The following is a 21,611-nucleotide window of genomic DNA, read 5'->3' as shown; positions in this document are numbered from 1 at the left end:
TCTCGTTTTCTTTGCTTGCTAGTGGTGACTGCAGCTCAAGCAAAGAATCTTATTGATGCTGGTGTGGATGCACTACGAGTAGGAATGGGGTGTGGCTCCATATGCATTACTCAGGAAGGTGAGTAGAGAGTTTTAAGAGTAGTTTTCCCTTTCATTAAAACCTAGGGACACAGCAGTAATGAAAAGTCTTGGAACTGAACCTTCCTTCTCTAACCCCTCCCACTTGCTTCAAATGGTCAGTTTTTTTTATTTGTTGCCTGCGAGGGAAGCATTGATTTGTTTAACAAAAATGTATTTATTTTTCTTTAACATTTCTATTGGCCTGGCAGTGATCCGCCCCAGAAAGGTTAGTTACGTAACTGAGCTGCCATAGCAGGTAGGGGTTTCATTTTATTTAGTTTCAGCTCCAATAGATTAATTTATGAAGTGCCTGCTCCTCCGTTCTCTCCGCTAACTCTGTTATAGGCCATAGTGCCCCCCCAGATGGATTACAAGAGAGGGATTTTATGGCTGTTTTAAAGGATTAAACAGAGGGCTAGATGTATTATAGCTGTGCTTATTGAGCTGCTATGTGACCTCCTCCTTTGCCCCGTTAACTAGGCAAAGCAGGAAGGGATATAGACAAGAGGTGTTAACCTCTTGTCCGCCGAAGTATGGGAGGGCAAACTCCCCATTCAGGTTGTTTTATTTGGCAATTCAGTGTGGTTTAAATGTTTCTATATGTGTGTGTGTATATATGTGTGTGTGTGTGTGTATATATATATATATATATATATGTATATATATATATATATATATATATATATATATATATATATATATATATATATATATATATATATATATATATATATATATATATGTATATATATATATTCTCTATCAAAAATGATCAACATTGAATGTTGAACAGTGTTAATCTTATTTTGAAGTGGCTCACCATTGGATCTGCATTTAGCGCTAAGGCTGTTGAGCCCGACTAGACGTTGGACCTGAAAGGGTTAATATCCATGTTATATGATATGTGATTGTGCTTGTTTGCAGTAATGGCTTGTGGCAGACCTCAGGGAACCGCAGTATACAAAGTGGCAGAGTACGCTCGCCGGTTTGGTGTTCCGGTTATAGCAGATGGGGGTATTCAAACGGTGGGACATGTGGTGAAGGCTTTGGCTCTTGGGGCATCTACAGGTACAGTATATCTAAGAATGGATGGTCATTAGATGCAGTTGCTTTATCACTGTCAGTGTATCTCATTCTACTGTTTTTTGGTGTTTTTCCTGTTCAGTGATGATGGGCTCCTTGCTAGCAGCAACTACAGAGGCACCTGGTGAATATTTCTTTTCTGATGGAGTGAGGCTGAAGAAATATAGAGGAATGGGCTCCCTGGATGCCATGGAGAAAAATACCAGTAGTCAGAAAAGATATTTCAGGTCTCTATGGCAGGATGTTTATTGATGGGTCTGAAATTCTTCACATTATTTTCTGGTTTTCACCTGAATAGATAGAGCAAGCTGGCTCATTTGGGTCTATGTTTGTAGTCTGACCTCAGGTTGGATTCAAAATGGAAGAAACTTTTGTTTTCATTGCGGAGCTGTCTGGATCTGTGAAATCTCTGCTCTATCATATTCATAATGAGAGCCAGTTACAGTACAAGTATGACTAATGTTACATGTAGTCATAATCATGAAAGCCTGCCTGGGGCACACATCCCAATTGACAAGGGTTGTTTCTATAACTGCCTAACATTACAATTTCTATGCATACTGGTTCTACTGAATCGGGAACACTTTGTAAGGTTTGCCATTCCCTATTTGATGTTCCATGGTTGTTGCGCACTTGCAGAGTGGAATTTGTCATTATAACTGGTTGTAAAATGTGAACTATACCATACATTCCTTTTCCTGCAGTGAAGGGGATAAGGTGAAGGTGGCACAAGGTGTATCTGGTTCCATTCAAGACAAAGGGTCCATCCATAAGTTTGCACCATACCTAATTGCAGGTATCCAGCATGGCTGCCAAGACATAGGGGCCAAAAGTCTTTCCATATTGAGGTAAGTTCTACTGTTCTAGAACAAATGTATGGTTTTCTTTAAGCGCATATATAAACAATGTAGTAAAAAATTGGAAGTAAGATTGTCATGTTGTAAATCTTATTTAAAATAATCATTTAGAGAATAGATATCTGATCAACTTCATCGATGGCATAATGACATAAACTATGCACAGGGAAATTGAATATTCTGCTGAAACATTAATTTCAATCCTTTTTTTTTAATAGTACTTTGTTCCTTGACCAATTCATTCTTTAAGAACAGTTAACTTTTTTTTTTTTTTTTTTTTTTTTTTTTTTTGTGCAAGTTCTCAGTATGCTATGTGCTTGATCACACTGCATTCATTGGCTTTGCCTACAGAGATTTTCCAATAGCCTCAACATTGCCGCAAGTAAGCTCTCTGCTTCTAATAATACAGGCAGGGTATTCCCCCATCAAGCTACATGCATAGGACACACATGTTGTATGGAAAGGAACAACCCATGCTAAGAGCACAATAAATAAAACTATTCCATAGCCTTATGGAATGGTTGTATTAGAATCTTTTAGCAGGAAGGTTTTCAGTTAATGTGTTTTCTTGAGACCAAGCCGATTTTTCTCTTAAGCCCCATACACATTAGAGGAGAAATTAAAAGACCTTGATTCTGAATGATATCTTTTAAAAATGTCTAGTGTCTACACCAGTGGTTCCCAAACTGTGCGCCTAGGCTCCCTGGGGTGCCTTGGAGCACTTGCAGGGGTGCCTCAGGTTGGTGGTCCAGAATCCATTCAAGTTATTTATGACCAATGAAATAGGCAAAATCAGTGCTTGTGGCTTCCAATTAAGAATATGTGGGTAAACCTTTAAATCAAAACTTTTAAAATATTTTTCCTGAAATTAGTAACCAACGTTTGGCCTTGGGGTGCCATGAAAAATAGTCTGATAATTTAGGGTGCTGTGATTTAAAAAGTTTGGTAACCACTGGTCTACACCTTTGAGTGCCACTGAATTTGTCAAAGTTGGTGTGAAAATTGCAAAATTTCTTGTGGAGCAAGGAGGAGAATGTCACTTTGTGATGCACCAAAGGGAATAATAAAACATAACCTTTATTTTATTTCCTAAAATCTATAGCGAAAATAAAAAACACAGTACAGACATATAACATAGACATGTAAAAAAGGATAAAGATATCCTTATAGCCGTGGGGTCCCACTCCCCAAAATGTATATACATGTGGTTTTTATTTGAGCTGCAATCATGTATTGTTACTGTAACTTAGTAGCAAGTATTGCTGATTTTTTTTACTCTTAGAACTTTTTGCAGTTACTAGCGGTATGGGCTGTGCACATCACAATAAAATATCCATTTTAAAGCTGGGAGGTGAAAACTACCCACAAATATATGGTCACACACCATGCGATAATCTCTTGTCGGCAGTGGCCGGGTAAGCCTGTAGGGCTGTGAGCCACTACATAAAAGCACTGGAGTTACAGAACAATACATGATTGCTGCTCAAATAAAAACCACATTTATATACATTTTGGGGAGTGGGACATTTTGGGGAGTGGGAATTTGGTTTAAATTCTGTGTCCAGTGATGGCACACCCTCATTTCGTTAATATATTCACATACCATGATTATTTAAAGGGGCCACATAATATCTATTACTAAATATACTTTCCTGTGCGATTAACCCTGCTCTCCTTGTAACCTGGTGTGAAAATTGGCAAGCAAACCTTTTTATTCATAATGACCTGTAATGTTTACCTTTTTTTTTATTTTTATAGGAAATATAATGGTTTTTTTTTTTTTTTTGTACACAATTTTTTTTTTTTGTATTCAAATAACGAATGTGAGCAACATTTGCATTTTTAGCCCTCATATGTTGCGCATCTTTCACAGATGTTGACACTCAAAGGGTTAACAATTCACACTCTCAGATGACTTAATCTGCTTAACATGATTGTTTGTGTGTGTGTGTGTGTGTGTGTGTGTGTATAGAGATTTATATCTATATCTATCTCGCAGCACCACCGATATATTTAACGATATCGACAGTGCAGCTAGTCATCTAGTGTGTATGGGGCTTTAGTGCAGCATTGCTTCACCAGGAAACTTTCCACTGCCTATGAGTGCTATTTTCTCTCCTGTTTGAGCAGCTATGCTTGTTGGCAATACATTGGGGAAATGTCCAAAAAACTTTTCCAAGCTTTGTTTAGCCTCTCAGTTTTAATTGAACCCTCAAAAAATATACCAGATGTCTTTTTATTTTATTTTTTATCCCATCTCTGGATTTATCCAATTGGGTAAGGGTAAAGTATAAAACTTCTGTATTGGGCATTAATAAAGAAGAAAAGTATGTCCTATATCGGTGCACCAATAAAGATTTTTAAAATTTAACTTTTATTGTATTTATTTTAAGCACTGCGAGATAAAAAATACATATAACAACAAAACAAGGGTGGGATAACACTCTTAAAAACTAAGGTGGCAGGCAGATGTTTAAGAGTGTTATCCCACCCTTGTTTTGTTGTTATATGTATTTTTTATCTCGCAGTTCTTAAAATAAATACAATAAAAGTTAAATTTTAAAAATCTTTATTGGTGCACCGATATAGGACATACTTTTCTTTATTTCTGTCCAACTCTCATGTCCGAGGTAGCACACCCCCATTCGTGTTACTGATTACTCCAGTTCATATCCCAATACTGAGGGGGTCTTCCAAATGTATTATTATCTGTCTTGTGCGACCTACCACATACCGCCCTGTATTGGGCATTATCCAGCCTCTGCAAGGAAACGGTGGTAATTAAACAGTGCTTTCCAATCAAATTGATAAATGGATAGATGCTGCTCTAAATACTCACAATCTAATATCTACTTCACACATACATCTTAATATAGAAAGATTAAAAAAATGTACATCTAAAAATAAACCAAAAAGGCCTTGTATGAAGTCTCTGCTCAGGTCATATACACAGTCACTGATCATATATGCGTATTGATCTGAGGCCTGGGAAATTAATGGACAATACGAGTAAAGGGGTGCATATACCTTTGGGAATATGGCCAGTTTGGGCAGATGGTAACCAATTCTTATGGTGATCCTGGTGATTTTCAGTTAGTGATGGTCCGATGCGCGGCAGTGGGGTTCAATGCTTAATCAATAAAGTTCCTTATTCCACAGTCTGCATACTTGAGATCCCAATTGAAAGATTGTGTTTATAAACAGTACCAGGAATTCCTTATAGGGTAGCGCACTGACCAGAGGATAATCATTTTCCGTGTTTTGCTGTTCACTAGCAGCTTTATCAAAGGTAACACTGTGGCTCAGTAAACCTTTTCATATGTGGAGTCTAGCAGAATTGTCAAACGGCACCTATACACCTTTAGGTCTGTCATGATTTGTTAATCTGTGTCTGGAATCAAAGGTGGCTGCCCAACATGAAGGTTTAAGAGGTGCTATTTGACTATTTGAAAATCCCCAGGATCACCACAGGAATCTGGTTATATAGCCAATTCAGGCAGATCGTTTCATAGGGTTAAGCACCCCTTTTATTAATATTATCCAATAATTTCCCAGGTCTGAGATCAATACGCATATGCTCAGAGACTATGTATATATGAAATGACCAGACTTAATACAAGCCCTATTTTTGGTTATATTTAGATGTGAATTATATTTTATTTTGAAACTATTATCTAATCCGCTAAATGCATCTTACCATTTATGGTGATATTTGATTTTTAATGAACATAAATGGGCTAAATTTAACTTTATTTTATTTATATTTTTGTATAAATATAATTATGTAAGCCCACATTTGATATTCTTTGCAGATCCATGATGTATTCTGGGGAGCTCAAGTTAGAAAAGAGAACGATGTCTGCACAAGTAGAAGGTGGTGTCCATGGTCTCCATTCGTAAGTTCACATCTCTACTAGAATGCCCTGAATGTGGAGTTCTCTGTAAGGCGGTGGTTTCTAGCCTATGTGTAAAAGATACAGGTCTTGTATGCTAAACACCAGAACACAGTGTTTATACTAAATGGGAACTGAAATAACCTTTTTATATCCTACATAAAGATCAACTTTAGTGGGGGGAAAAAACTGCCGTATGTTGTAGTGAATGATTTTAACGTTGCGTAAAAAACTTGCTTTATAGTAGTCTTGGCTTAGTAATAATGAAGACCTTACCCTGTGCTTGTACCATTGAGGTTATTCTGTTGACTCGCAAGGCTGCAAATTTCACAGCCTTGCGAGTCAACAGAATAACCTCCACCAGATGCCACCTGCACAGAATAACCCCCCCCCCCCCCTTATGCGCATCAGTTAGATGAGTATTCATTGTGTGTCAATATTAACAAAAGTTGGAAGTGTCGGCACGCACCTATTTTAGACTCCTTTTCGCCCTGCAGATTTAGCACTGTTAAAATGTCGAATCTGCATGTCAGAAACAGCCACTAAATTGAAAGATCTTGCGGTGGTTTTCATCAATTCATGGGGTTTCAGACTGCCAGGAAATTTTTGACACTTGGATAGATTTAATAGGTTGAATGGAAATGTCACCTACTCTTGTGGGAAAAGTTCTGATATTTTCAACTGAAATATCAGTACAAATTGAATACCCTGTTTAGCGGGCATTTTGTAAATACAGACACTGGCATTAACACTTGTTTGCATTATGTGAACAATATTTAGGGAGATGTGTGGTATTATATGGAGAGATTACAGTGGCCTCTATGTTCAGCTGTACCTTACATGTGAGAAACTTGTAGTGCTAGGATATTGAACCATTAATGAAAATCTTTATCATGCTTGTTCCTGTATCCTCATATCTTGTTCTTTTGTAGTTTGTGTGTCTAATTTAGATGGTGTACTGTGGTTCTGTTCATTCGTGTCTGGTTTTGTTTTAAAGAATTATGAATGTTGGAAGGCGATAGCGTGAGAAGTGATGTATTTTGTGTAACGTTTTGTTGAGTCATGGAAAACTTTACAACCTACTAAACAATTAAAACTTGAATTTGCTACACATTAAACATTTCTCTTTATCAAACGAGCCAATTGAACACATTTTCCTGTCTAAATGAATGATACATTTAATAATACAGAAGTACGGGGATACTTCCTAATTTTGCATGATAAATGCAGAGTAAAAAACATGTTTTGTAAAAAAAAGAAAAAAAAAACTTAATACATACCTAATTTAAAGGTTCTGAAGCGGCCCCCCAAAAATAGTTTGCTTCAACCAATAAGTTTGAGTATCGATTTTCGGTTGTTTTTGAGCGTTTTCACATAATCGATCTATCATTTGCTACCAAATGCTTGTTTATCGTTCCAGCAGGCCATCAAGGCCCATAAAATTACCAGGCCTTTTTTAGTTGGTGGGAGCTATACTTTATAGGAAATACATTAGTTTATTTACAGTTTCTGATTGGACGTAGCATATTCCGTTGCACTTCATAATTTAAATAAATAGTGGAAAAAACAGGATAATAACAGACAGACATACAGGTATCTTGCTATATCTGTTTCTTACAGATCTTATTAACTCATAAAGTGTCTGTTTGGAGTAGTATTTTCCTGTAATGTAATGAACATTGTATTGGGGTCTTTACAGCAAGTTATATGGCTGTATTCCAGATAACTGGTAATGTGTGGAGGTAAAATTAAAATGACCTCCACTCCACAGGGAAAAGTAAAATTTACTCTTCACTTCACGTGACTGCACTCACACAATAAATTGCCCATTGGGTAATGAAACCAGTAGTACAAATACTTATACACGTTCTCTATGCGGTTTTGTGTCTAGTTAATGTTTGTAAGTTATGCAATAGAGTGTATTTAATATAAGTTTATGCAACCACAGTAATTGGGTAAGGACTTGGGCAATGCCAATTTTATATTCCCATATAAAAAAATATATTATCCACTGTAAGACAGACTTAATGTGTTCTTTAGCTGTGCATACAAAACATGCTTCTGCTCATATCCATATGTCCGATATCCATGAGAGAACAGAATTCCTAAAATCGTGTTTTTTCTGTGTTTTCTTGGCTACTTCCCTCTGTAAGACTTTGTTGACCCCTTCTTGTGTGACTATTGGTGGTAGTGGTGGTTAGGAAGATTCATATCATCCGCTCAATCCCGTCAGTGTTTAATCTTCTCTCTTTCTTTTGCACATGCATCCATTCTAGATATACATTTCTGCCATGTAAGTAACAGAGCATTTATCGGTCTTGTCTTCGGAAAGATAAGTTGCAGTTAATGGTCCTGGGACATCAGAAAAAAACATTCTAGATTTGTGACTTGGTTATCCCTCTTTGTTAAACTTTCAGTCCATAATGTTGTTAGATATTCTGTTTATGACTAAGTGCATGGCGTTTGAGAAACAAAAGTGTGATTGTGTATTTAAGGCCATCATTCTAAAAGCTGAACTGTAAGGTGTAGAATCTTCATTGGACCTATCGAATCATCCTCATCTATTTTTTTTTTTTTTTTTATAATTTAATCGGTACTTGTGTAATATCACGGCGCCCGGCTACTCTACGTTGTCAGCATAGCCCAATGGCTGCCTAGCATAGTCAGCGTAGTGACTCCGCAGCAGCACTTCGTAGTCGGCGTACACAGCGCACCTCCTACCCCCCTACACAGACTCCGAGGCAGGAGGCTTCCATCTCCCTGCCTGCCGCCGGCTCCCTGCAGCGTGCAGATTTATACCAAGTCTTGTGTACTAATTATACCTGGTGTGTTTAAGTACTTAGTACTGAGAAAGGATACCTCTTTACGGACACAGTACCTAAACTGCGAAATTCACTTATTGTCCATCGGTTTGGGATTAATCTGCAAATGCCTCCATTTTAAATCCCCACGTCGGCGTGGAGTTGATTTTATAAAGTGTGGCGCCGAGCCCGAAGCGTGGTGAGCGGACACGGAACACATGTAAAGTAATCCGTGTCCCCTCGCGGAGCTAGCTGCGCTCGCCACGCTTTAGGCTCGCTGTGCTCGCCACACTTTATAAAATCAACTCCATGCCGACGTGGATAGTGGGGGTATGAAAAGGTCTGGAGGACGCTTAACATGTCCCCTCGTGGGGCTCGCCACACTTCGGGCTGGCGTGGATAGTGGGTGTGTTTCAGGAACACATTCACACCTGTCATGTCAGCCAGGTTTAAATGGTCAATGGTGCCCACACAGTGTATTAAGCGGTGACTGGCTACGCTAACTACGTAAGCACCGGCTGGCCGTGAACGGGCGGGAACACAACGCTGATACTAACAGGGACGTATGACTGACTACACTAACTACATAAGCTCCGGCTAGGTGTGAATGGGTGTGAAAACTACACTACACTGCCTACGCGAACACAATGCTGATTCTGACAGGGCCACTACGCTAACTGCGTAACGGGCGCTGTGCAAATACACAAGTCCCATTTAATCTCTAAATTTTATCTGCTTTTGAGTGTTACATAATTTTAGTTACACTCTAGACCAGTGGTCAGGGAACTCGTGGGGTAGATTTATCAATTGTTCCCTAACGTTCCTTATGGGCGCAGGTTCGCTTCACCACTTTATCGTGGTGAAGCTCCCCTGCAATTCGCCCAAATTTATCATTAGAGTGTGCTTCGTTATGGGAGTGCGTTATCCCCTGCTGCCAGGGATACGCTGCCTCTCATAACGTTTCCTGCGCTGCCGTCCGCCTGTTATCTGCGCATGCGCAGGATACTTTTTTCTTGCAATACGTACGTTTTTTATGTTAGGTGCCGCTTGTTGGTCTCCGGCGTCTTCAGTTTAATACTGCGCATGCGCCGGGTAATGTTCGCCGGGGATGTTGTGTACCTGGCGCATGCGCAGTTTGAATTTGCAAACGCCGAAAACCAGCAAGCGACAGGAGAGACCTGCAGCGCCAGACATTTCTGGCGATAAGGACAGCGCCTCAGAGGCGCATAAAGAACTTTGATAAATGAGGTAAGCAATAAGCGCCCTGTACTGAAAAAAGTACATGCGCTATCTCTCCGCCCCCGCACCGCCGCCGATATGTTACCTGTCAAGCAGGTTTGATAAATGAGGGGAAGCGCTATCCCCTGCTTTAGCGCAGGGGGATAGCGCAAAAACTCCTCTGTGCACCTGCTGGGTTACCAACTCCAGTCCTCGAGAGCTACCAATAGCTCACATTTTCCAGACAACCTAGCTGCTGCACAGGTGCACTCATTACTCACTAACATTTTAAAAGATCCACAGGTGGAGCTAATTACTTCACTTGTGATTCTGTGAGGAGATCTGGAAAACATTAACTGTTGGTAGCTCTTGAGGACAGGAGTTAGCTTCCCCAGCTCTAGACTGTACAGAAAATCCTGACAAACGCCTTTATTGGCATGCATGTGTGGAAGGCTAGGCTGCAAGGGTGGAAGGATAGGGTTAGGGAGGCAGGGCAAAGGAAAGAATATTCTCAATGAGGAAGTCAGCATCCGTATTCGTATTGCCGGTGTCCACATCACCTGTCATCTGTATGTATTCAATGTATTGATGGTGTTTGGGGAGTTAAACGTATGCACAGAAGCAATTTCAGACAAGTGGGGAAAATGTGCTAATACGAGTGGCTGGACTTGATCTTTTTCTTACTTTACCAATCTGCTCCTAACTGTAATGTTACAGCATAGGTGTGCGCAGCACATTTTATTAGGGGGTGCACAATCAAAGGGGTTTGCCTAGCACCACCTATTGGGCATGTCTAACACGACCAATCAGGCGTGTCTACCATCATATATGGGCACTCACTACAATATAAAACGTCTCTCAGCCACACCAAAATCTTCTGCCTCTTTCAGTTTTAATTACTCTGTAACAGTACATGCAAATAAAGTCAAAAAATATATATGGATGACGCAGGTATGTAGTGATATGACAATGGTCATAACAATGCAAAACACACATACTGTAATTCAATGCAAATCAATAATTGATTGATGAATGCTTTTAATGGAATACAGTGCTAAAAAGCAAAAGTTTTTGGTAAAAGGTATTGCTGGTATTCATAGGTGTTCATAAGGGTGGGCACAGCATTAGGGGGTGCACCCTTAACACTCAATGTGCGCACACCTATGTGTTACAGACAGTATAAATAATGACCGGAACTGATCGGTTGTTAGTTTTTCTTCACTTTATTTTTCTTCAAGTCTTAGTACATTTGCCCTAAAGGTAGTGACAAGAGAGCGTCATTTGTAGAGATTTACACCCCCAAACTCAAGTTAGTCTAAACTTCCCAGGCCACACTGCGCAGCCAAGTGCTGGTCTGCACGCTTAAGCACTGCTTCTGATCAGTTTGCGGTGTGGTCTTTTTTCAATCCTGTGCTTTGGGATATGGCATTCCTATTTGTTAATACTGATTTCCTTGCTTATCTATGTATCAGTTTCCAGCTGCATGTATTTGCAATTGTGCAAATCAGCTCTTACAGTACACCATTAGTATGCATCATCATGGCACTGAATATAATTTCATGTAAGTCTTTAATGTTAGCAGCACTGTATCGTACAGTGTGTTTGCCACACAGGGAAATAACATGGTACATGAGCTGGGCCATTCTACATTTTGATGTTTTCTTTTGTTTCATAAAACATATGGTGTATTTGTCAATGCTAACTAGCTTACAGTTAAGCCAGAGCTTGGTAAAATGGTCCTGGAAGTAAACCCATTCTGATGAACTGATAAGTGTCCCTGGGATGCTGCAATATTGTTAGCTCTCCTGAGTAGTTTTCCCTCTTTCCTGCCTAGTTTGCTCCCACCTCCTCCTCCAATGCCTCCTTGCATCTCATAGACCTGTAGTTCTTCAAGCCACTTGTTATGTACCTATTGTATTAAATTGTACAGTGTGTCGTTCTACATCTAGTCTCCGTACATCATGCAGGGCAAAATGCCTGGTTTGGGTAACTCGTGAGGTCCTGTGGAATTCTGCTAACATCAGGCTTTTCTTCTTTTCTTTTTTTTTTTTAGCTGAAAATGCATCTTAATCACAATTTGATGCATCTAGAACCCCTTTCACATCACACAACCATGTAGAGCTTGGCATCATGATCCTGGCACTTTCCTATCAAACTCCGGGTCGCTTATTTTACAGCGGGTGACCCAGGTTATAAGGCATTTCACACCACACCTCGATATGTGTCTATTCGTCACCGACCTGACAATAACCCGAGTCTGAGTTGCGATGTGAAAGGGGTATATGAATAATGTGATATGACACTTGTAGATTATGTGAGACTGAGTCTGTATACAGAACATAACTTGTATGGTGTGACTGCAACAAAGATTTATGAGGACATATCTGTATGGATATGTTTATGCTGCTTGAATGTCCAGTACTGTTCATCCTCTACATCTTTTGTAGTATTCCTTACATCTTTACTGTGCACTGCTGGACATCATAAAATGTCCACCTGCCATCTCCTCTTCCAAATAAAGGTTGCAACGTTTCGAACATAAGTTTGCAGCTGGTTATCCCAAACTAAAATCACTGGCACACAGTGGTTCCCTGCAATTCAGCTACTAATTGCAATGTTGTGTTTCAATATGAAGCACCTCCATCTTAATCTACATATTCTAGCCAGCAGGTGGGAGCTCTTTACTGTAACAGCATACACCGTTATTTGTTTCAGAATGCTGTGATGCTGTGCACAACAGCAGCTACAGATTTGTATGCATTTTATGCTGCCCTGATGAAGCTGATTGTACAGCTATGTTAGACTGCCCTCTTCCTGCAGTACCATTTTCACAGCAGTTGTCATTCTCATTTATCGTTCAGCTATGGGGGACACTTGATATACAATGGGGTATAGCTGAAGCTGGGTCTCATCACTAATTAAAACATGGATATAGCTTTAAAAAGTTCAGAAAACTGTTATAACTTTCCCCACAGGAATAATTACATTTATTGGTTACCAACCTACAACTGAGTATTTTCTACAAGAAAGCACTGCTTTGTTTGGTGCACTACAATCTCTTCTGAGTCACTTCATAAAATCACAGTACTTTCTCAACCTTTTGTAAACCAGTTCAATATAAAGTTATTTAAATAGCTTATTCCGGAACAGCAAGCCATTGAGATTACCGGTATCTGGAAATGTGTTGAAGGGATACAGCGCCCTCCTCCTGAAGCTTGGTTGATGATGGTGAAAAAAGCTGTCTCAAACACTGTTCCATTAAATCCCGTAATTCCCTTGATAAGTTAGCCATACACAAGGGGTGTGCAGTAAGTTTACAGATGTGTGGTGCATAGGCAGAGGTATGGGAGAAATGCTAGAGAACTTCAAATATAGCAAGGGCTTTAACAAGGTACAGGACAGAAACCTTCAAAGAGAAGTTAAGAACTTCTGAAACTGGAGATAGGCAAGTTTAGGGGTAATGTTAAAAAAAAAAGGTACTTGTTTCCTAGCACGGCCACACCGATTTGCATCTGGGTGGTCGTGTCGGTAAAATTGCGTCGGTCGCATCGCATGCGACCAAATCGCATGCGATGCGATAGACCCGATTTTTATATTGAATCAAATGTGAATTGGGACCCTATTTTACATTGGATTCAATGTAAAATATTCCCCAGACCCCCAATTTTACACCCTCAACTCCACCCCACGATTGATGCCATTGGAAAATGGGAAAAACCATGTGCACTGCAGGTGGGGCGGATGTAACATGTGCAGAGAGAGTTACATTTGGGTGGGGTGTGTTGAAACAGAAATCTAAATTGCAGTGTAAAAATAAAGCAGGCAGTATTTACCCTGCACAGAAAAAAATTACCTCACCTAGAACCAACTCTCTGCAAATGTTACATCTGCCCCACCTGGATTGCCTTATTTCCACAGAACTGCGAGGATTCCCCTAAACTGCGAGAGCCGCGGCTAGTGCAGCAAACTCGCTGTAATTAGCCTAGATTCTCGCAGTTTTTGGAGGCACATTCGCAAATTCCCCCTCGCTCAAAAAACGGAGCGAGGGGGAATTTGCGTGAGGGGGGTCAGTTGAATACTGACAGGGTGAGCGATGACTGTGAGCAAAAAGTCCTGCTCGCAGTCACCGCTCGCCCACAGCATTGAATATATGCCACTGCAGTTGGGCTTGCATACTGTGATCTCTTGGCCTGCGTTCAGTTCTTTAAAATATAATAAATTTTTACCCATTCCTGCCCTATTTATTATATTTAGATTTTGATTAACAATTGAATCCCCCTACCCCCCACCTCCCCCCCATGAATATAGTCTTCATGAATTGTCCTGTAGTGGCCTAAACTAAAATTGTGTTTTGTACTTTTATGGGTTGTGTAGATAATTGCATTTGTCTGTCAACTTTGTATACATGTTTTTTTTTCTCTCTTTTCCTTCAGTTACGAGAAGCGGCTATACTGAAACAGGGCGACGTAGCCATCGCCAGTCTACTCCCAACATTCCTACCCTGGTCCCAAGCAAACACACGTAATGCATTGGAGAGACCCGCCTCCGTTTTCCCCAGCTCTTCGCCTTTCCCCTGTTCCAAATGATGCAGGAAATCCAACTCCTCAATGTTTACGGACTCACCGTGGCATGGTATTTGCACTAAGGACACTTTCCCTTGGGATGTGTGAGCGAGACTTGAAAGCATGAAACACCAAACCACTGCCATGCTGGCATACCAGTTCTTCATGTTGTGAACTAGCAATGCTACAGGAATACATCTATGGCCCCTATTCGCGATTTTCCTCTATGTACACTGTCATGAAGCTTTTCTTTTCAATATTAGAGGGTTAGTTGTACAAAGCATTGTAAGATTACAATAAAGGAAAACACAAGTAAATTTGTTGCACTCCGAATTGTGTGAAATTATAGCAGTGATACAGTAAGTAATACTGGCCATCTGCAAATGTGTGCCCTTCTCTCTGGTCACCAGAAAATGGGACACTGACTAAACGAAGGAATTAGTATATGATGTGACGTAGCTCAGATGAGGAAGAACATGCTAGAAGGTGTTCTTGTGTCCTTTTTAGCTCTTCACATTGACTTTCTTCCTACTGGGTTACATTATTTCACCTGTAATTATTTCTGTTAATGCAGCAGTGATTAATTAAACAGACTGTCTGCCTATGACAGGAAACTTAGGTAAATGTTACAGCTGAAAGATGACTGCATATAGAAGTAAGGATCATTCCATTTGTTTTTCTTTATGGATAGAACAAAAAGTTCTGGTCTTTTCTACTATATTTTTAGGCACGTTCATAACTAGGACCATTCTGCATTTTCAATATATCCAAAGTTCATCTCCCAGAGGGCCAGATGTATAAAGCTGCAAAAATTGATTAAGGGGAGAGTGGCAAAAACCAGCCTGTGACATGTCAGGTAGGAGCTGATTGGCTGGCTGTTTATCACTCCATTTTATCACTTTTTGAAGCTTGATACATCTTGCCCAGAATCACAATTTTATTGTATTTTTTTTCTCTGCATGGCTCCTTTATTTACGCTTTCTGTTGCACATGTTTCCAAGCAGTAGTTAAGAAAGCAGTAATAGAAGGGTACATGTAATTTCATTTAACTACTGCAGGTGTTTTTGTTTGTTGCTTTGCATTGTTTTGTTTTTTTATGCATTCAAAAAGAAAATGAAGCAATAAATCTGGAACTTAAGCTGTTATGTATTTTGAAATACTGTGAATATTGTGAATTAACTAGCATGACCGTTTTTGTGTGCCATTTACCTTACATTTATGTTTTTTTAAGTTCTAGGTTTTTTTTATAACCTGGTTGGCTTTACAACAATGGTACATGGCCACAAATTTAAATTTTTAGTTCATATTTCTTTAGTTTTCTTTTTGGAAATAAACCTGAAAATGTCTTCATGTGAATATGACGGGTGGATGTTTTATGCATCTGATTTAAAATGATTAGCTTGTAGTTACTTTGATGATCTTCAATAGTTTCAAGTAGTATACGCAGAGAGCAAAGACAATAAAAAGTAAATGCTTTGTTTGGATTATCTGTTATTAAAAACTGATCCGTGTAGTTAACGTAGGTCAGGATATAACAGGGCACTTAACAGTGGGACCGACTTTGACCGAAATATGAAAACGTACAAAGAGCAACTCGCAGTACACTTTAAAAATTGATAAAAAAAGTATATATATATATCACCTTGTCTATTTGTCTTTTAAACATACCAACATCAAAACTGGGTGTGAAAGGAAATTATTCTTCATGTGCTTTCGTACTGCAACCATCTAATAATTGCTCTTCATTCATGTTAGTGTTGTGTAAACCTCCTATTTAATATTTATCTGTTTCAAAGGTCATGTATTATTGAGTGTAGTAATACATTATATATTTGGATGGTTTATACTTTAATATATCCGCAATGCTCTCTAGCAAGCTATGTTTGCAGCAATATATTTATCTAGCTAAGCTGACACATACAGTGCATTTAGAAAGTATTCACAGCGCTTATCTTTTTACACATTTTGTTATGTGACCGCCTTATTTCAAAACTGAATAAATTATTTTTTTCCCTCAAAATTCTACTCCCAATACCCCATATTAATGTGAAAGGAAAAAAAACTTTGATGAAATGTACATAAGTATTCAAAACCTTTGCTCAATACTTTGATGCAGCATTACAGCCTTTGTCTTTTTGAATATGATACCACAAGCTTAGCATACCTATATTTGGACTGTTTCGCCCATTCGGGTTTGCCGCACCCCTCGAACCCCATCAGGTTGGATGGAAAATGTCGGCGCACAGCCATTTTCAGATCTCTCCAGATATGTTCAATCGGATTAATTTCTGGGCTCAGGTTGGGCCACTGACAATGTGGAAAAAGTGAAGCCCTGCAAATATTTTCTGGATGCACTGTAGGCACTGGCTGCTTTGCCGAAATGAGTTTTGGTGGAGTGAAATGCAGATGCTTTGTCAGTGAGGTCACAGCAGCATAAACCACTGCATTTTCCACCTTTTTTTTTACTTGTATCAAATACAATTAAAATTGTAGAAAGATAAGCACTGAGGTGGAACGTTAAATGATATTGGTCTATTAAGCAGCCTTTCCACTATACCATATACTGCACATGCCATCTCTGTTACTGGATGAGCAAAGTTCTTAACAGCATTTTAGGGCCCCCTGCAAATGTCGACAAGGACACCATATCGGTGCACCACGTCCTCTTGTATGGTTTGCGCTCTTTTGACAAACCACATGTAACAAGGTTCCACGTTAGCAAAATTTAGTTAGTGACATAAAATAGATAACTTCTATGTATCACCTGTTAATGGGCTCCTATAAGGTAGAAGTATTTGTCACAAAATAGACACCATCAATTTAAAGCCTGGGAAATATAGAAGGTTATGTCAATGTGTCACAGGACGAGTGGGTAAATATCCTGTGAGTGTAATAACACACCTCAAATGTTCCTTAAAAAATGCTGTGAACTCAATGTGATAGCATTAATACTGAGTAAAGAGAGTGCATCAAAATCTGGGAGCCTGGTCAGTCCATGAATGTCACTCGTTAATTAGAACGCCCATATTAAACCAATTTGTCTGTTTTATAATGAATACTACCAATGAATAGCAAGTAATGGAATCTGTCCTCTTGACAGTAGTTACTTAGTATCAAGCATATGTCACTTGACCTTTTCAGTGTGTCCCTTAATCCACCAATTTTTGGGAATAAATGGATAAAAAAATATATAAATTCCATCTCCTGCAGACCTGGCTCTCACTGCCACATTTCCATACAGTGACCGGTGGATAGCTCCAGCATTTGCTGTCTAGCTGCAGGCTGGGAGGTAGGTAGAGAATGCTGATTGTGTGTAGTTCACAATTGGAGTGGCTGGACACCATACACTACCTGCTTACCAAGAGGCTCCAGGGGCAGCAGCCAAGGTAGCAGATGTCCGTGGCCCAGCCCATACCTGCGTGAAGGCACCTTGAATCTGGGGCACTGAGCCCAGTGTGCCTATATGTTAAAAGGTCTCATTTAGGGCCATCTTATCAGGTCTTTATTTTAAAAATAAAGTACTATATTTTTAGGCACATTCATCATAACTCGACCGTTCTGAACTAAATATCATTTAATGTGCTACTTTTTTAAATGCTGCCATGTATATGTTTTCATATAGCCATAATATTACTGCTGGGGAAATAAAAGAATTTCTGACCAACAGTCTGGCTTATTCTGACTGTTTACTCCAAGGCCAAATGCTATGATACCTACTGCTATACAATAGCACAGGTAGGGCTTGCTCATTATGTAAATTACTACAAAATAACCAACACAGCCTTCTTGACATGACCGCGGTCTGTCTAGGTTTAGTATGGATCATGTCAAATTAAAACTTTAATACTTAATTTTTGTTTACCCTAAAACCTTTTATAGGCTGCACATGTTAATAATCTGAGATTTCACATTGGTTTTAAAGCCACACTGCCACCTGTCATTTTCCTAATGTTGCCAAATTCTATTGTGTGGAAAGCAGGGCCATTCACAACGTTTTTGATTTGTGATTGGCCCTCCCATTGCCATTTTAAAGATAGCAATCTTTTATTTGCTTTTTTCCATATTACAGAATGGCCCATGGGATAGGGAAATGGGAAACATAAGGGAAAATATTTTACAAGATTAGAGTGCAGCTTTATAGCAGAAGCTACAGTGGAAAATGGCAACTTTTTAGTTCTGTAGTAGTTTTGCTGCAGTTAATGGAACGTTAATAAGAACATTGTGGAATGTTTAGGATATAGTTATTTCCGATTTCCTCTTCACTAGTAAATATGTAGTACAATGTTTATTTACTTTATGTAACAAATCTTGTATGCTTTCTTAAGGAATGATCAGTTTAAAATAACCTGTAAAGAATAATTTGTAAGAGTTGTTATACAGAAAATGTATTTTGTGTACTGTAGAAAGTGTAAAATACCAGAAAATCTTCATTGATTTCTTTTGTGGTTGTCTAGTACTTGAATATACCTGTGAACTGGTAACTTGTTCTTTAATATGATAGTACCATACTACATTTCAGACTGTATATTCTAGTCTTATATAGGTCAGACTTTTATTTTTATTTTTTTTCCCCATTTCTGAGCAAAGTAGATCACTGAATAAGTGATCCATCCCTCTACTGTTTGGTCGAAAGGTAAACCTAGACAAAAAGGTCGACACATGACAATATTGACTTTGGGTTTGTATTTTGAAGTTTTCATTCTTAACCATTTCCAATTGGACTCCACGTGGACGGTAAAGTGTGCCGAGCTCAGCTAGGCACCTGGCTTATAGCACGGTGAGCACTTTGCTACAAAAATTTCAAGTCCACCTAATGATATCTCGAAATTTGACACATAAAAACAAAAACACTTGCGTCAACCGATTCCATGACGACCTTTTGTCTGTCGCCCTTGTGCATTCTGACCTTTTGGTGTCTACGAATTGACTGCTGACTTAAACACTGTCCACCCTTTATACCCTAACCCAATTATGTACAGTATGTGACAAAATGGTTAATGAACATGTTAATTCTCTTTCTGGTACATCCCTTGCACCATTAGGTTCTCACCAGCAGTGTTGCAACTGCTTATTAATAAATGCCCATCTACAATGTGTATGTTACCCAGGTGCAGCCCACCACCCTCCTACGTAATACCGCCTCTATATAATGTCAATATGTACTCAGGTCCTCACTCCTAACGTCCAGAAAATCTCCACAATATTAGTTATGTCTCTGGTAAAATGCAGGGTAAAAAAAAAAAAGTGTTTATGCAATGCATTCTTAAAGCATTATCTAATATCTATTAATTTGTCCAAACTACATTGATAATACCCATAGTTTTAAAATGCGCAATATTAATAAATGCTAATTTAGCATTTATTACGACTATGCTTTTAAAACTGTAGTTCAAAACACAAGTGATCTGTGGCTTTGAAACTGCAGCTTAGTAAATCTACTGTGCCTCTTTGAGGAGCTTGCAGCATTAATAAATGTGAGCTGCTTATCACTGCTGGTGTAAGCAGTGCAGGAAGACTGGACCAGCTTCATTGTGAGGCAAATCCTGTTGTCAGTGATGCTCACGAGTCAGAGGCCACTTTAAGGCAGCCCACAAAGGTGCTTGCTGCGCCATATGGCTAATAACACTTTTATGCGTAGTTTAGTTTTCATGCCGTGGAGGGTGCGAGTTTGGGTGCTATTGCCGATGTAAAAATGCCACAGCAAATCGCACCTTTCTTGGACATTAGGATTGACCTCATTGTCTCTGAAAAAACTTTCCATAACAGAAGCATGTGTTGTAATTTCTGTTTCATAGCTGCCACCAATGAAATAAACACACAATCCCAAACTATTTATGCAGTTGTGGCCAAGTTAGCTTGCAGCCAATATAGATTCACGAGAGCTTATGTAAGATGGGAGAAAAACCTATGGAAGCCATTACTATGGAAGTGGTGTTGGTTTTTTTTTTTTGTTTAAATTTGCGGTACTTGTTTCCTAGCACGGCCACAACGATTTAGATCGTTGTGGTCGTAAGATAAAAAATCGGATCGATCGCATCGCATGCGATTTGGTCGCATGCGATGCGACCGATCCGACCGACCGATTTTTCACCCGATTTTTTTTTTTTTTTCACTTGATTATTTTCAATTGCCCCCCCAAATGTTACTAAGTGGGCTAGACCCCACGATAGACGTCAACCCGAAGCGTGGCGAGCGCAGCGAGCCCGCGAGGGGCGGCGGTGCGCGTCCTCCGACCTTTTCATTCCCCTACTATCCACTAGGGCGTGGAGTGAGAATAGAATAGTGTGGCGAGCGCAGCGAGCCACCGAGCCCGAAGCGTGGCGAGCGCACGCGTATAACTTCACAGGTATACGCGTCCCCTCGCGGGGCTCGCTGCGCTCGCCACGCTTCGGGCTCGGTGGCTCGCTGCGCTCGCCACACTATTCTATTCTCACTCCACGCCCTAGTGGATAGTAGGGGAATGAAAAGGTCGGAGGACGCGCACCGCCGCCCCTCGCGGGCTCGCTGCGCTCGCCACGCTTCGGGTTGATGTCTATCGTGGGGTCATGGCGGGCACATAAAAAATGTGAAATGGGTCATATTGGCCCATTTCACCTTTTTTATCATTTTTCCCTATGTGAGATGGACTTAATCAAGTCCATCTCATCTTGTGCCATTATAATGGCACAAGACCGACAAGATCCTCCCGATTTCAATGTTAAAAGATTTTTTAACATTGAAGTCTATGGAAAAATCGGGTCAATCGGTCGGTCGCATCGCGGCCGATTTTAATTGGTCGCGACCGACCGATTGACCCGATTTCTGTCAATCAAAGGGAAAAAATTGTTAAAAATCGGCCACATCGTGAGGATCGTGTCCCTTAATTAAGAGCCACGATCACTCACGATTGTGGCCGTTCTAGGAAACAAGTACCAAATTTGCTATTAGGTTGAGGAAGTTAACACATTCTTTTTAAAGTCATAGACCTTACCAGTAATAGTTCAAGCAAGGCTGTTCAGTAAAGTTGATGTTGGTTAAAATTGTATAGTGCCATTTCTTTTTTTCCCTGTTTTTTTAAAATTTGCATAAATGTACAAC

General features: G+C 39.6%; 1 protein-coding gene across 7 annotated transcripts in view; it reads left to right on the top strand.

Annotated features, from left to right (window-relative positions):
- IMPDH1 (inosine monophosphate dehydrogenase 1) overlaps positions 1–19,849 on the top strand; it is a 98,564-nt gene extending 78,715 nt beyond the window's left edge. For 6 of the 7 annotated variants that reach the window (XM_083183252.1, XM_083183255.1, XM_083183253.1 and 3 more), the window contains 7 exons: positions 23–118; positions 1,045–1,188; positions 1,286–1,430; positions 1,908–2,051; positions 5,873–5,956; positions 8,230–8,246; positions 14,406–19,849. In XM_083183252.1, coding sequence (XP_083039378.1) covers positions 23–118; positions 1,045–1,188; positions 1,286–1,430; positions 1,908–2,051; positions 5,873–5,956; positions 8,230–8,246; positions 14,406–14,497 — 722 coding nt within the window. In that variant the 3' untranslated portion in view covers positions 14,498–19,849. The remainder of the gene's footprint in view (positions 1–22; positions 119–1,044; positions 1,189–1,285; positions 1,431–1,907; positions 2,052–5,872; positions 5,957–8,229; positions 8,247–14,405) is intronic. The other variant, XM_083183254.1, reaches the window with a different exon arrangement.
- The last annotated feature ends 1,762 nt before the right edge of the window (positions 19,850–21,611 follow it).

Source organism: Crinia signifera, chromosome 4, assembly GCF_055691185.1.
Source record: "Crinia signifera chromosome 4, ASM5569118v1, whole genome shotgun sequence".
Classification (NCBI taxonomy): Eukaryota; Metazoa; Chordata; class Amphibia; order Anura; family Myobatrachidae; genus Crinia; species Crinia signifera.
This window is presented reverse-complemented; position numbering and strand designations above follow the sequence as displayed.